This window comes from Meleagris gallopavo, chromosome 6 (genome assembly GCF_905368555.1).
Source record: "Meleagris gallopavo chromosome 6, MGAL_WU_HG_1.1, whole genome shotgun sequence".
In the NCBI taxonomy this organism is placed as follows: Eukaryota; Metazoa; Chordata; class Aves; order Galliformes; family Phasianidae; genus Meleagris; species Meleagris gallopavo.
Genome location: NC_139409.1, coordinates 21,162,841 through 21,180,780, shown reverse-complemented (window position 1 = coordinate 21,180,780; position 17,940 = coordinate 21,162,841). Strand labels below are relative to the sequence as shown.

The 17,940-nt window shown below is 34.8% G+C and overlaps 1 protein-coding gene across 2 annotated transcripts in view; it reads right to left on the bottom strand.

The window, feature by feature from the left end:
* The window catches only part of ZNF804B (zinc finger protein 804B), a 212,467-nt gene that overhangs the window by 9,590 nt on the left and 184,937 nt on the right, over positions 1 to 17,940 (bottom strand). For both annotated transcript variants that reach the window (XM_085227382.1, XM_085227383.1), the window contains exon 3: positions 294 to 424. In XM_085227382.1, the coding sequence (XP_085083508.1) occupies positions 294 to 424 (131 nt within the window). The remainder of the gene's footprint in view (positions 1 to 293; positions 425 to 17,940) is intronic.

Below are 17,940 nucleotides of genomic sequence, written 5' to 3'. Positions count from 1 at the left end.
ATAAAATAAAATGGTGATATAAAATCATCTTCAAACCACTCAGTTCACAAGAGATTAGATTAACTGGTTATAGGAGGGTAAAACACAGGCCTTCAAATTGCAAGTAATTAATTCAGGGACTTTCAATTTTATGGTTTGTGGAACAGGAACATTAGGAGTTGGGGACAGCTGAAAACAGGTTACAATAAATGCAATGTCTGTCCATTAGAGAGTAGAGGAGTAAAAATTTGAAGATTTCTTCTGGGATTGAGGAAAGTGGGTATTAAAATCTAGTATAAATTTTAAATACTTGCCATTCTGACTGTTTCCGTAACTCTGCGAGCTGGTGGAGCCGCTTGAGTGCTTTTTCCTGTTTCTTTTCATCTTTCCATGACTTTGAAGCCACATTTCGAGCAAATTCCCTTTGTTTTAAGTCTTTCAATCTCTGTTTGAAAAGAGCAAAAAGAGAAAGGATTAAATATGTAAACAGTGGGTGCATGACCTGTTACTGAATTTGCTTTTGGTGACGTTAGTATACAATTGGGCAGTAAGAATATACTTAAAAAATGCTATCGTCCTAAGAAGAGACTGAAAATATAATTTTGGCTTAACAAAATAATATGATTGGGCCATCACTACTCAGCTCATTTATAACATTATATAAGTGAAGACTTTGTTGATACAGATTTTAATACTGAAATACATTTATCTTATGCATGCACACGTCTTCTGTTGCATACAAATACATACATAAAACCAGCCTTCATTTAATTCAGTTAGAATTTTCCAGTCAAATCCAGTCAGTGTAATTTAATCCCTGTACTGGAATAAAGGTGATCTTTTGACTATAATGGATTGTATATATCTCTATACTTGCGCACATATAAATGTGTGTGTCTCTGTGTTGGTTTTGTAACTTTTAAAGACATTTGTTACCCACAGGAGAGAACTACTACTGCCTGACAGATTTCATCAGGAAGCTCTTTTATGGTTATATTCAGAATTTTTTTGAATCGTCTTGTACATCTATAAATCACATAATTCCTATTGGAGAAAGAAAGATGATTTGCCTATATTTCTTCTTTATTATGTGGTTTTCTGGTGTGATAGAGTAAAACAAAGTAAAGAAGACACAAAACAGAAAGTGTCAGAAATATCCTCTTCAAAAAAGTGATGCTTTGAGTTCACTATGCTCTCCAGCACTCAGTGAACATAGTCTTATTACCCTGGAACATGCAATTCCTGTAAAGATTCATGTTTCAGTGCTCTGTAGCCGAAATTCCTTGCTCCACTCATGACCTCCTGTGCTGTGGTGCTCGGGGAAGGGAGGCTTAAATGTCAGAAGTGAGCTGTTGTGCATTCAGCCACACCTCCTAACTAGAACCCTAAAGGATGAGGACAGAGAGGTGAACCCCTGAGGTTAGCAAGGCCCCACAGGGGGATCTGGATAGACTGGATCAATGGGCCTTGGAAAGAAATGATTGCTCCACCACTGACATCTTTTTCCTTTCCCCGTCCCTGTCCATTTGCCGCTTGCCTTGCCAGTCACACAGCATTCACTTCCTTCAAGTGCATTGCCTCCAATTTACAGTAAAGTAGATCAAAGTTTGAAACAATGTTAGTTTTGGTCCAAAGAAGAAATCTAGTTTTAGTAACATATTAAAGCCAAAGCTGTAAAGTAAATCAGAAAATCTTTCCAGTAGTATCCACACTTTCTATCACCTTTCATATCTTTGTGAGTATTAAGATCTTTAAGGAGTAATGATTCAAATATCTGTGAAAATAAATAAATAAATAAAGAACAACCAATATAGGGAGCCTTGAGCCTTATTAGCATCCTTCATGTGAAGAAAGGGCAAAGAAATACATTTAAGAAATGTCCGTTAGTGCTGCTTGCTGCGTTTTAGCTGTCACCATGAACTGTTCTGTATCACACATAAAGCATTCATGAGGAAAAACAGAAACAGTTACTACCTGTCAAGGAAACAACAATGTGAAAGCTAGTACTATGGAGCATGGGTATTGCAAAGCAATGCATTTCACTTCTTTGACAGTTAGCTTGATAATCAACAAAGCAAATGGACCAACACTAAGAATAGAAGTCCTAGCAGTATTTTTTGCTCTCTAATGGCATATAGCATGTGTCAAGGAAGAAGAGAAAAGAATACAAAAAAAGGAGGTAAGCATAGCCAAGAACTCATCAGTTGGAGATGAAATCCAAGAAATCAAAAACATCTGCAGTCTGAGCAGAGCGAGGTCTCTCCCTCCACATGCCCTCATCAGAACAAAGAAGCTTCACTGCCAGAGATCCAGTTAGGAACTATAATGAAATTTGTCATTATGTTGGACAGACAATGGGATTGCCTGCTCAACCTGCAAAAGCCACTGTTTTCCTCTCTAATAACCTGTGCCACCCTCCTTTCAGGCACACAAATATCTTTCACAGGTGGTGAACAAAAGCATGCAACTGAGCTGGTTCCTGAATGACAACCCCTAAGCTCAGCAGGTGTGCCTGAAAATTAACAGAGCTTTACGCGGTAATTGCATTTTGCATGTAATAGGCTACTTAACTGGGCATCCAAATACAGGCACATGTCATAAAATATGATTTATTTAATTGCAGTGATGTATTCTGTCCTTCACCTGCTACAAATTTCACTGCCATAGAATCATATTTCATTTTTAGACTTATGTTCTATTCTTTCTGTTTTTCATGTGTATGTGCACGTGGACACTGCTATATCTAAAAGTAACCCATCTTTTTCTTACTTTCTTTCTTTCTTCTTTTTTTTTTTGGTAAAAACCCACATGGAATATTAAAAGAACACAAAGTAATATTTTCTGTTTTAGAGTGACTTGCTTATATAATTGGGTCTGAGTCATGTTGGCTCATTTATCTAAGTCCCACTCAAAAATTGCTGAATATGTTTTTTCCTCCTAAACTACTGCATGACTCAAATCAGCAGATTCAAATTAATCAGTGGAGTTCCATCTTTTCTACCTATCTTTGCTAGATACATTACTAACCAAATACTCTACCCATACTTCAGCAATTTCTGCAAATTCTTAATTTACCTATTTTTTTATTTATTAATTGTTACTTCATTGTGGCCAGTATACCTGTAGCATACTTATCACTGGCTGCAATTGTGGTAGTGAGTTTACTTGCTTTCCAGAGTTATGACTCTGATTGTTTTTTCTTCATGTGAAGGGGAGAATTTTTATGGATTGCCATTCATCCTATCAAATCTGGATGCCTGTGGCTATTTCTCAGCTTTTCTAACAGCTAATAAGCTAATAAGAAAACATAAACAGCTAATAAGAAAAATAAGCTCTTTTAGGGATGTAATCACCTCATCTTAAAGCAGCTGTCTAAAAAAAGTGGGATAAAGTGAGATGTAAAGTAACTTCTTGTTTTCAGTGGATGCAGATGGCATTAACGGTGACTATCTCAGACAAACAGCTTTTGATAGACAGAGGTAGACTGTGCTGTTGGTACATTGTCATTGCTACAGATAGTATTCATGTCTATAAGTTCACTACAAAACTATGCTTTATTAATCTACTTTTGGCATATGTAAAACAAAGTCAAGAAAGACAGTTGGTACTTTAATATAAGCCATTGATAAGATAAGGATTTTATAATCTGCACTTCAAAGAGATTCATTTGATAGGGGATAGAAAAAAAAAATTGAAGAAAGTGCAGTCATTAAAGAGCACAAATACATTGAGAAGCATGAAGAAGATGTGCACTGTTCTCTCATTCCTGATTTCTTAGCCATTTCCTTGCCAGATTTTTCAGACCTCTTTCTCAAGGAGGTCTTTGGCTTCAAGAACCCTTTTAATCATTTTTCACATGCACTTTCTCACAATTTGAGGACCAAAGGGAACACACTGGGGGAGAGAACGTCACCTTTTCAGAATTCTGCTAGAGGTCATTTCAGCTTCTTACAGAGATCTATGTGGAATTCTCAGAGTACCTCTACTTCAGCTACTGGAGCAAATAGGTGTTGCTGCAAGTACATTTAGAAAAATGTATTCTTCTTCACAATGATGTAACTACTTTCATTTAAATAGAAGGCAACTTTGGAATAAATCTGTTAAAATTTCACTCATTAAATCAGAAAATGTCAGGTCAGTTTGAGTAACATGACTTTATCCACTTACATTCAGGTTTTTTTTCAGAATATCATTCACATTTGATGCATCCCACAAAATATTCTTTGCTATAAAGCACTGGACCTCCAGATAGAAATGTAGTATGCCCTTCTGCTTACTTCAGTCAGCATCAGGCATATGTGTCTTGCCACACGCAAATAGCATTTTCTGAATCTTAAGTCCATAAACTAATCTATGTGTTTGACTGCATGATTGGCTTCACTTCGTTGAAAAGCACCTTGAGTTCTAATCAAATTCACCATAGAAGGCTCAAATGAGAAACAGGATGGAGTATGATTTTCAGTAATTATTGTCTTGCCTGTAACCCTAACACTGGAACCAAGTACATTATTTGTAAATTGAATTTACATTGCAAACCATAACATGAGAATGATAAGAGTTCACAGCTGATGCTTATAGTATTAGTCTCCAAGTGAAAGGGAAAAAACAGCAGTGAAGGAATTTGCCTTACTATGGTAAACTCCTAAAAATAAATGTGAAAGGCTGTTACAAGAATTTACATTGAGATATGAAAATCAAAAATTGTCTGACAAATTTTCATATATTTTATACATAATTATTTACAGATCACTTTGAAGTGTGTGATAATGACCATTTTTTGGAGTAGATTTTATTATAGCCAGTCTTGACGGGTTCAATATTTTTAGCAGGAGTGAATGGGAAAATTGTTGGTTTGGGAAGTGAAATGATAGTACAGGGGAAAAAATGTTAATCCCTAGACATGCCCTACAGAATCCAACCATCAATGAGTAAGTTTTTGATCACAGATCCAATTAAAAGAAGAAATTACAAGTAGGTATTTGGAGGACTTATTTTCACATTTCTCCATAGAATTTGTCCCTAAATCCTTATAGAAAGATCTGATATTTTGCAATGGGTCTGGGTGCCAGAAAGCAAAAAGATCTAACGCTTATCTGTAATTTTTTTTATTATTTATTTATTTATTTATTTATTTTTGGTGGGAGCTTCTTACTGTTCAGCCATAGCTGCAAATATTCTTGCTATTTTACTGATTTCACCCAATGCCCAGATTATGAGTTTGAACTAATGTAATTCAGGGTAAATTTGTATGGCACGTGAGAAATTACTAAGTACAGTTAAAACAGATGGATTTCAGGGGGCCATTTCCGCATGGGAGAGGACAGAACAGGCACTTTGTGGCAGCACTCATTTGAAGGCCTGAGCTATTTGTGGGTTCAGCATATGCTCTTCTTGACCACCCACATTTATATCATTTCCAATGAATTTGTTATCATATGCTCCAGCAGGCTGGCTGGATACTGTATGATTTGATTAGACACATTCAATACCATTTTGGAACACAGAGTAATTTACCTACTAAAAGTAACATGTTTCAAAGAATCTTGCTAGCGGCCTGTTTCTTCACTGCATGTTCATGCACAGCCTGCCTCATCTGTGTTTCTGGTGCTGATTCTTAGCCACAGCAAAACAACAGTTTATATATTTCATTTCTTTTTCTTTCTCACATAAGCAGCTCAAAGAGAAAAACAAACAAAAACCCAAAAAACAATAACCAAAAAACCAAATCTGGTATTACAGATGCCATGCAAGACTTTCTCCTATCAAAGCATACAGTACTTGTAAGCTTACTTTAAAAATGCTTTACCCTTCTCCACATCTTTTTGAGGCCTGCCTCACTGTTTAATTTTTCTTTTTTCTAATTGTGACAGTGAAATACAAAATCACCTACATCTGAGTTTCAGATATTCAAGAATTCAAAAGGCAGTTCAAATGAATGGCCTCAAAATTCCTTCAGTGTGGTCATCAAAATTTCAGAGTCACAAAAATCTTAGATATCTTATGAAACACATCCTTTTATCATGATAATATTTTCCAAATAAAGAAATGAAGGCAAAGAGAGATGGAGTAATTTATGAGAAGAATAAAGAAAAGGCCAAGTCAGCACCCACAAATGTACATTTAATTAGCACACCTCACTTGTTACAAGCCCATTGTAGCAAGAGGAAAGACAGTATCTAAATTAAACCTAAATTTGATTTACCTTTGTCATCTGTTGATTCTTAGCAACTATGATACTGATGAGGGTACTGTGATAAAGCGTGAAAGAAATCGATTGGAAAACTATGCCCATAGTTTACCTAAAGGAAAGATGAATCAGCAGGCCACTAAAGAGTGGCTCTGGATTGCTGTGCTAGAGAACAAACTCATCACCAAAAGGAGTCACTTTAATATGTACTTGAGATAAATGTAGTATTTGTGATAGGTACCTTTCACTGCACTTCAGATGAAAATTTATTTGGTCGGGGCAAAGAGTGAAATATATGCATGAAGGATATTAAAACTAGATATAAGAAGCGTCATCAAATGCTTCAAGGAAGTAGAATATTGCTTTTTCTAATAGGAAGTAATAACTATCCTTAAAAAACCTTTTAGGTTGTTTTGCTTGTTAAATCAAATGTAAAACATTCTTTATCTTCTGCTTACTTAAAGAAGACAGGTCTCTTCTGGAGTAGGGAGAGTTAAAGGTAACTGGAAACCTGGCTAGAGTACTATAACGAAATGGCTGATCAGAGAAAAGAAGATTTAATAAATGACATCTATGTGTAATATTTGTTAATAAAAAAGACAGCAAATGACTTTCATAGTAATCTGACTGAAACTTTTCAATAACACAAGAGTGAGGAGATCCTGATTTCCTACTTTTTAATAGGTAAAGTGACAAAATCTATTTTACATAAAACAAATTAAATGAAATTAATTCTATAATCATTCTTTAATACTTTATGGAGTGCTGTATCAGTCATGCCAGCATTTTCCCTGGCGCTAATGTCAATATGATAGATCTTCTTGTTTGTTCCCTTTAAATAGTAACATGGTTTCTAGCTCGGTGTAACTTCCTCTGGTGCTCTGAGACTTACTAAGAATCAACAGTAATGAACAAGAGAGTTTATGGCCATCTCTTTCCTAACATTAAATGTAGGTTACTTGAATCTGCTGGTATGAAAATATTTAGGTTTAGATTATGCTGTTTAATATTCTTCCTAGCTGCTGCTAGAGTGGTACTTCGCAATCATCATAAACATCATAAATGTGACTAAGTCATCTGGCTTTACCCCAAGTATAGAACAGAAAACTGTATTAAATAGTCTTTTTTACATCACTGCTGACAAGTAACTCATTTCTTTTTGGATCAGAAGATTCTTTATGTCTTCATTATACGTTCAGAAACCTTCTTGCCCTTACCTCTGATGACTACGAATTTTCCTTTTGCTCTTTTTACTTTCTCTATCACATTTTTCCAATTTCTTCACTCCTGATTTATGATCTTTACTATCCATTTTTCCTTTCTCTCCTTTATTATAAATTTAAGCCACAGAGAATTGACTTTCCTTCTAAACAAGATTAGCTGTTCATAACCTATTTGGTCTTTTTTCAGTTGTGGGATTTTGGTTCTTAAACCATCCGCCAAATGCTCTTTAAAATTTCCTAAGTCTCTCCCACATCTTTCCATTTTAATTCCTCCTTCCAACCTATTTGATCATCCTTTTCACCATCATTAAACTCTTACTTAAACAAGTTTCTGTTACTAAATAGAATCCAGTCAATTTTTCCTATATACCATGTGCTGATCATTGTGATAACTAATAACGTGTACGTAAAAGATCTACTCTATAGAGCTTCACAGAGGCAACAAATTTAAAAGGATAATCTGTTAATTTTAATTTCCTCATGCATGGGACTGGAGTAGCACTTTATGTTCCGGTCTTCAGTTTATTTACAGGAGGAGATAAACAGATGTCCCATTTGTTTTCAAGGTTAATTCACTCCTGCCACAGCCTGGTTTAGCCTTTGATTATCTGAGACAATCTTCTGAGATCACATCTCCATAAATTATGAAATTTACCAATTAAAAAATGGATATTTTGATCATATATTATTCTGTTACTTCTTTTCCAATTCTGTCTCACATAATTATTGTGTTGTATCCGTTAATTTTAGTGTTCTTTCTTCCCTCTACATGACCTATCCATCTCACTTCCCAATTCATGAGCATTTCCCACTGAAACCACAAAAGCAATAAGGTGCTTCCTAAGCAAAGTGAGTGTGTCAAGGAGAAAGATGATCAAACTGCAGAGCAAATGATGCCCTTATTTTCCATTTTGTAAAGGAAAAGATATATTGGTCTATCTAGTGTACTTTTTATTGACTCTTACTTAAAATATTATTTATTTGAAATCTGTTATTTGTATTTGGTCCCTTTGAACAAATTGCTATTGCAACCTGCAGTGCCTGGGGCTTTCACTAAGACAGGGAGATAAAAGCATGCGCACAGTCAAGTATGTGTCTCGGCCCACTGGTGTGTAACAGATCACTGAGCTGCAACTTGACATACTTCCATTTTGATTTCATAATTTAAAGTTAATTTAATACTGCTTTAGAAAACAATCCCTTGAAAGTGAGTGGAAGTGATCACCTTGCATATTTTGGAGGTAATGGAAGGCAACATTTAGTGTCTCCCTTTTCCCTCTTACCTGTGCTCTATACTATGTCTCATTGTATTCACTCTTAAATAATTCTGTAAATGAACACTTACTTTTTCATGCAGACATGGAAACTTTTAAATATTATAAAGCTGAATTATCACTCACTACTTCTAAATTACATTATGCCTATTCTCAAATTCTCTGTCTGCCACTTGACATAAAAAGTGTTTTGAGCAGGCTTTATTTTATTATTTGCTCTCAGCAAAGTTTTATTGCTGTAAAATTTGAAGATGATCTTTTATTTACATCATTGCTTCTTATTCTAGTACTCTGCTACAGCCCCGAATTTGAGTTATTTCTTTTATAAAAGTATGGTTGTAAGTTTATGTACTCAAAAAGAACAACAATTCTCTTTAAATATCCACCATCTCAGAGAAAACACAATTATAGGAACTGTATATTCCTTATCCTAAGTGACTCAAATGCAGACAAGAAGTAGGGCACCTGGATCATATTTTATTTTAGTTTTTGAAAAAAATTTATTGTTTTTCCAGGTATTAGTGGTTTAATTTTAAAAAGACCTTGTTCAGCTTGATGAACTCTGCAAATAAATAAGGAATTATATAAAAAATGATTTTCATTTCCTAGAAATAACAGAAAAATCACTTTAGTAATTATTGTATACTTCTTGTGTGCTCCAAGCTTAGATTTATTGGCCTATATTTTGCATGCACGCTGGTCCAATTTATGATTGTTTTCAAACCATAAGCCAGAGTCTTCATTTCCTGCTTTAAGCAAGCGTAGGAAATTCCAAAATGGGAAGAAAATTAAAATCTGACCCAGGCTATTGAAAGTCATACTTATGCAGAGTCATTGAATGGTTTGGGTTGGAAGGGACCTTTAAGATCATCTAGTTCCAATCCCCTGCTATAGGCAGGGACACCTTCCACTAGACCAGGTTGCTCAAAGCCGCATCCAGCCTGGCCTTGAATGCTTCCAGGGAGGGGTCACCCACAGCCTCGCAGGGCAACCTGAAGTATGAATGAATGGAATGCCTGCTGTAGCATAGGCTCAAATTATATGAAAGGCATTGGAAGAATGGATTTTTCTTTGAAATTAAGAGAAGATGAGAGTAGTCTGAATATACCAAGTTCCTTGAAAAAGGCAAAAAAATATAGTGTACCTTTTAGGCAAATTTTCAGAGAAAAATATTGATAACTGTGATTTAATAAATTGTTTTCTTTTACCCTTAAACATATTTCTTTACCCAGATATTACTCTGCTAATTGTGACTTGTTCCTGTGCATAATTGGATTGTTATCTAAGTCTGAAGAGCCAAGCCACACTTGCAGTAAATGCAGAAAGTTATATCACTTCTGGATATGATTAATTACCTCGCTGAATTTCACAGATCCTAAAGGAGAAGTGTAAATACAGAACAATGGAATATTGCACTTTTTGCACTTTTGTTTTCAGTATGCATCAGTATTGAGAAGTTTTTATTTTGAAGGAAGAAAAGCCAAGAAGAGAAAACATATGCATAGAATGACTCCTACGAATTCCAAGGGGCTTATGTCAATTCCTTCATATTTACACATTTGTTTAAGGAAACAGAATTTCTCCTTTGCAGGAAATTTTATCATTTGTCTTACTGGGAGAAGTAATGTTATGAAAACTTACCAAAAATGAAAGTTTAGAATATTTTCAAGAGACATGATGTCAATTCATCTAAATAACAATGAAACACACAGCGTTAAAGTTACACCTTTCATCAAGTTGATTTTAACTCAGGAATAGCAAATGTAGTGTGTTACAATTAGTATTTTAAAATATTTTGAAAGTTGCACTGTTTAAAGAGTGTATTTCAGTCTTTCTGAATGATTTCAACCTGTTTGAAGATCGATGATGTAAAAAGAAAAATGTTTCAAAAAAAAAAAATTTCTGAATATCTCACATTTCCCCCCAAATATTCTGCTTTAAAAATAGTGTTTTCTGATGGCAAGACTATTTAGTAGTTAACTTTGTATTAAGGAAACATTCACTTTTTTTTTGTGGTTACATCACCTGTGATAATATATTTATTTGATATTCACATGAATATCATCTGTATTTCTCTAGATATTCTGCTGCAATTTAATCTGAGAAGATGTTTAAAGTACCCTCATCTTTTTAATGGCTCCTGATGGAGCCTAATTATTACAGAATTGCTAAAGCAGTGAAATGATAATTAGTCTGGGTTACTTCCTCTATTTTTTCCTTGGAGACACATTAAAAGATGTTAATTAATGCTTTTAACTAAGAAAAGGTAATAAATTACTAATCCCACCATCTTTATTGGTATCTTGGTGATGCACAGAAATATTTCTAGTTTACTTTTAAATATTTGTTTTTGCTGTAAATGCCTCTTAAAGACATATGAGGTACATAGTACATTTCCTCAAACACAAACATTGTTGATTAGCGTGACTTTAATGCTCCACGGGAATCAATTATGCAGCTAAATTCTTGCACATTAATTACTGCATGGAAGGTACAGATGGTCAAAAATGAACAGAACTATAATAGATACAGATTCTAAACAGATGTTCATAGGGCTGCATATACCTTTGTGGTCACTGGTAGGATTAGAAGAAATATTCTTTTTCCAGAAAGATATGAATAGGAGAGCATTGTTTAAAAGTTATACAGAAGATAATAATAGCATAATTTTTCTGCAGATATCTGATGGTAGGACTATTTAATTGCCTAATGTTTCCAGAAGTCTGACTGTGGCAGAAAATAGGCCAAGGATTTGTGAAGATTTTTTGTAACCTGCACACGTTCCTTAATCTTATTAAATACTATGTCGTTCTATAAGTCACTCCACAAATATGAATCTAAGTATTTGTGAATAGAGAACAATCAAACACAATCATAGCGTATGGTACTTCTTTCTTTCTATCACCTAAAAGCAGCTTCCAGAACCTGCCTTTAAATGACACTAGTTGCAAAGTTTATGGCATACAAACAACATTGCCAACTGTTCCTCAGCCTTTTGAAGCTGGCACAGGAAAGTGTTCTGTGAATCTGTGTCCAGACTTGCGTAATCATTAACAGCAAATTGTCATTCATAGAATTGCTCAGGTTGGAAAGGACCCTCCGTACCTTCAAGTCCAACCTCAAAATGTTGAAAATACGGTTGCCCAAAAATGGTTGTGACTATTTAGTGTGGGGTCACGTGTTTTTTTCCCCCTAATAAATCTTATCCTGCAGATGCCTTGTTTATGTCAATAAACCTTCGGCTATACTGCATCAACCATTCCTCCTGCCTGAAGAACTAGTTATAAAACTTGAGCAATTAAAAAGTGTACCCTCTGAAAGGAGTGGAAAGGACACCTAACATTCTCTATCCAGCATTCTGGTTATTGCTATGTCTTAAATGCCAAAATCTGATAATAAACTTCTGTAATTCCTGATATAATGAAATACTTAAGAAATATCTTACAGTCATTGGACCATCATTAACAACTATGAAATTAAGTGTCCCATGGGTTCTTTTCCAATTTAAAGAGGGTTAAATTGCTAATTTACATGCTAATTAGCATTCATTCTAAAGAACACCAAATGTAATTCCACAGCATCTAGCATTTAACAATTTAGCTTATCTAGATATTAAATTTAAAAGCAACTCTGTGTTATTTGTAGCAGTTTCCAATGACATTTCTTTGGAATCTGTTGCCTCAAGTAATCCCCAGTTGCCAAAGTGTGCTCAGTGGTATTTGATAATGCTGCTTCTGCTCTGGAGTTGCTCTGGTATATGTACTTTCTGTAGTCTGCAATTAAGCATCTCTATGCAGCACAGCTAAAAATTCAAGCCTCCTCACATAATATTTAAGAAAACAGTGCACGATATCATGAACTAAGCATTTATTTTAAGATCACCTCAAACAGGTAAAATGAATTTACTACATACAGTGATGCAAGGATATGGTTTACATCCTTAATTCTACTTTTGCTCATATGCTGTACATTAACCTAGCTTAAATTCTGATGTTATCCTGTGTTGCTTTATGCTGCCTTTATTTACATCAGCTTCTGCAATGTGACACAATCTGATTGCCTGTTTCACGTCACCACAGCTTCAGAATTTCAAAGATACTGGATTGCAAGTGCTTTGAAGTAAAACAGACATGATGTAAACATGCTTTTAGAAAGGCAGCATTTCTCTGTTTCTGAATAACAGAAAGAAATACCCAGGCCAACAGAGTATTTTGGTATTTTGGTCTTATGTTATCTATCAGTGATAGAAGATGAAATTGTATTAGAGTAACATCATTATACATTTTATTTTATTTTTTCAGATCCCAGTGATGTAAGACTTTTGTATTATTTTCAATATATAAAGTAACATTTTGTGCCAATATAACATCTGTGGTATTTTTGTTAAAGGAATTACCTTTCAAAATAACAGCTAATTTTCTTATATTGTATCTGGTTGATTTGCTCAGTTCCTCTGATTTAACAGGAATGGCTTCAGTATCAGTGGCTAACCTCGAATGTCTCCTTCTGTGCTTTACCCCATTATTTCCCTTTATTGATGGATTATTTCTCCAGCTATTTGTTCTTTGTTCTTCTTATTCCCCCCTCTTTCCCCCCCCCCGACTTTTTGTGTACACACCTTTCATTTTATCTTCCAGTTCCACAGACATAATTCCATGCCATTACATTATCTTCATCCACCACACTTATTCCCATCCTTACTTCCTAAACCCACTTTTTCATCTCACATTATCCATTCTCTCATAGCCAACAGCTTTGTTCCTTGTACTAGATTAATTCTTTCAGTAGAGTTCATCCTTAGCACTGAGTCAGAGAGTTTTCCTTAAGGAAAACAACATGCAATTCTCTGAATAAAGATTGTATTGAAGAACAAGTGCATAAAAGTATCAAATAAGGTCAACCACACAATATTGATTCTGGTGTCTTGGTACTTCTCTATGCTTTACTTTACAAATAGTATATATATATTTATGTTCTAATTTAGTAAAGCCAAGAGTCCAAAAACAAAATTTCAGCCCAAGCTCTGAAAGCAACAGAAATTGGGTCTTAAAAAACCAAGTGTTTGGAAATCTTAATAATAGGAATCACAACCAGTCCTGTAATTAACTATCCATTAAAAACTATAGGATAATCCAGTTCGTAATCTAAACTAATTTAAGAAGAAAAGTTTAAAAGGATTTAATTCACAACAATAAATTCTGATAGAATGAGAGGAACATGGTAAGACAATCATGGAAAAAGTGTGAGAAAATGAAAACTACTCAGCAAGAAATTATCAAAATCTCTCTCTTCAAGAAGTTGCAGGAGTAGTGAAGTCACACAATGGAAAATCAATGTATGATGAAAAGCTAAGAATGTGTGAAACTACAGCAGAATTAGAGCAAAAGTCACTGATTTCAGAATGAGCAAGAGAACAGTGTTTCTCTAAGGCAGAAAGATACTGAAATAATACAATAAACCATAGAAAGGAATAATTTCCTTTTAGCTTTGGTTTTCACACTAGAGAAAAGAAGACATATGCCAGAAATGTACAATGTATGCACAGTAGAACAATGAATAAAATAACAGTTAGATAGTTAGGTATTCTTCTGCTTCAAAAGCAAAGGATTCTTGAGAAAATAAATACTGTGATGAAAAAGGTGTTTGACAAAGTGTATATATCCACAGATGATCATTCTAAGTATGCCTCTACTGGAGATAGTCTAACTGGAAATAAACTTGCCGAATGCTAAATATAAATTGGTATTTCACTGAAATTAGAGAATAAAGTGTGGGAAAATCTGAACAACTGTTGACCATATTGAATCATAATTTCAGCATTTGATTTCAGAAGCATCTGAGATACTTATGGTGAATGTTTTGGAGATGGAAAAAAAAATTATAACTTTCATCTCTAGAACCTCTCTCATAAGACATCTAAGTTTGCTTCATTTTATGTATTTGAATGGTTTTATTTAATTTTGTGAGGCTGCTTACTGGCATACGGCTAAGAATATTCACTGTTATTTCCAGGACTGGGCCTAATTTTACAGTCTCCAAATTGCACACACAAAATCACTTGTTTGTGATGGCTTCTTTTGATCATGGCAATTTACTAGTACCTAAGAAAAGGAAGACAGAAACTACCATGTATACAAAATCCCTTTCTCATTTCAAATCTACTTATATACTAATTGAATGAATCTAACATCATATCTCTTTTATCTCTTTTTCTCTTGCTCTCTCCAGATCAACTTTTAATGCAAATGTGGTTCTGTCTTTCTTAAGAGTGCTGTGACAAATGTGCAAATGTGAACATTTAATTTAAAATATGCATGCATTTCTTAAAAAGCATCAATCTAAACTGATTTTTTTTTTTTTTTAATTTAGAGGTTATTTTCTGAGGGTAACATGACAATCTGGCCTTGAAACAATTTTGAACGATTGGCCTACCTATATCTCAGGGGAAAAAAGCAGAGATTACACATACACACATTCTCATATACTTTCACGCTGAGGCAGATCTTTCTATTTTGGTTTGTATATTCTGACAACTAAATAATACACGGTACTTTGTCTGAAAAAAGGTTTATGGATGTTGCTGTGTTTGCCTTTGCTCCCAGATCCCAAGGTGAAAACTGAGCTACTTCCAAGCCAATCTTTGCTCCAGGTGAAAATTGTTTGGGTAATGGATGTGTATCCAAGAGCCAAAATATGAGATTTTCCTCCAATAAACATACACATCCTGGGAGAAAAAACAACACCCTAAAGATGAATGAACAAAATCACATTTTTACACTAATTCCTGGAGCTTTCTCTGTGTTTACTTATCTACGCATTTTCTAGGTGTTAGAGGCAAGGCTAGCTAAAATGTAAGCATATTTACTAGCTTTGATATTTAACAGTAGCTAAATCTCTGTCTGAATTAGAGTTTAAATCCACAAGCACAATAAAGGCTTACTGGCAAGTGCCTACAGCTGTGCACACTAAATCAGACTTTCATGCAAAAAAACCACCCAAGTGCCAGTATGCACGGATTTAAGTACTAAGATAAAGATATGTGCATGTGAACCAGTGTAGACTTTAACTTCTGTTCATTTACTTCTCACTGCAAAATTCAGATTTTTTTCATACAAGCGAATGTGATTGGCTATATGTCTAAACTTTCACAACAAACTAAGAGACCTGTTTTGTCATGAGAAACCCCAAGATGGCAATACAGCCTTGCTTTTCTTTGCTGCTTATTTCTACTATTATTATTATCATAATTATTTTATTGCAGTACACAGAACAGATATGTGATTTTCTCCTTTGCTGATATCAGAAGTCATTGCTGATTACTGAGGATTATTTGTACAAAAATGGAAAGCTCCCAGTACTTCGGCATTAAGTGAATTAATGAATGCTATGAATGACCTGGGGGTACTAAAAGATTGTATTTAATAACATTAACCAAATAGATATCTCTGCTCAAGTTTGGTCTTCTTTTACAGAAGCAAGTGACTTAACAACTGTATTTCAAAAAAAATTTGCACTTACCTATTATTTGTTGCTCAGTGTGTAACATAAAGTTGAATATAGGTACTGTGTTTACAAGAAGCAGCCTACATTGAACATCTACATGACAATAGCTTTTGAGATAATTCACACCAGGACTATTATATTTTCCTGTATTCAGGGAGTTTATATAGAGCTAAAGTAATCAGTTCTGATGCAACCAACTTCTGTTGGGGAGAACAACATGAGCAAGTGAGAACAAGCATTGGTGCAGGAGCTATGATGCTTGAATGAAAAGACAGCAGATTTACCAAATGTACAGCTGCCCATGACTGCTGCTCAGGAGTTTATAAAGTAATATATTTCATAAAAGGAAACCCACAAAGAAATAAAGCTATTTGTGTGCTGGGTTAGTGAGACATGCGTGCACAGGGCTGTTTTGTGATGTGCCCCGGTTTTTGGAAAGCATTGGGATTAACATAGAGAGCTCAGGTAAAGCTGGGTGGGAGCGCAGGCTTCCACTTACAGAGATTCGGAGATCACTTTATCCAGTCTTGCACTAAGAGATATTACTTTCCAATAATAGGTAATATCTATGAGTAATGATTACAGAGTAGTACAGAAGGAAAGATGCTGACAACACTATCTAAGACTAATGCTGTCAAGACAGTCAAAGAAATAAGAGCTGTTTAATACTCAGTCAAAAGTAATTTAAATCACATTATACCTCTCCAGGATCATTTTAGTGCTAGGAGACAATGAAAATAGAGGCACAGATGATCTTGAAGTACTCCTGATTCAGAATTTTTTCTGTATACGTGTGTATATATTTGCATATACACACACTATATTTGCATATATTTGCATGTAAGTAGTGTGTAGAGGAAGAAAGTATCTCTGAGAGTACTGCTTGAGAATAACGTAACCCAACAGAAGCCTGGCTGCACAAACAAGGCCAAACTGATTTAATGTTTTGCAGTCCTCTGAGGCCAGGGAAGGCAATGGCTGTTATACCAGATGAGAGGTCCAAAATTCAGTATTTTCTGCTGTAGAACTGGTTGCAGTCATAGCTAAAAAAAATGAATCTAAATTCAATTAATTTAATAAAACCATAACATTGGGAGATTAAAATCATAAGTCTGAATAAAATCTGTTTCTTCTGGAAGGGAAACAAAAGTCTTATGACAAGTGCTCATAGTGCAATATCTTTTTTTCTGTCTTTATATCTTCTCTGAGCAGCACTGCCAGTTTAATAAGGATTTCTAAATAGCAGCATTTAGAAGAGAAATCACAAAGGGGGATGGGACTATACAATATTGTTACTGAGCTATAAAGAGTTTCTCATTTTATTTAATCTCCATTAGAAAGATTTTGCTCAGAACACATCCATGTAGACAACTAATGGTACCCTCGAATTTCTGCTGGGAAACAGAAAGGAGAACAGAAGTTTTCTGGTGGCTACTACACTTCCCAGAACAAACATTTTGAAGTTAAGATAACTAAAATTAACTTATCTCAGAAAACTATCTTGTTAAAGTAAAAATAATATAGGTTTTTCTGTGACTAACCATGAAAGTCTGAAGAAATGCAGCATTCATGTTATTCCTAGAGGCAAGGTTCCAAAACTTGGCTGAGCAGTCAAGATGTGAGAAGGGAGATGAGACTGAATTACCCTGTCACATCAGGAGGATAGCTAGCTAATCCTGTGCTAGCTTGAGCTGCTGAACTACATCTGAGAGGGCAGGATGGGATGAGCTTGTATTGCCAGTTGTACGTGTTGTGTATTTCCATGAGACTCTGA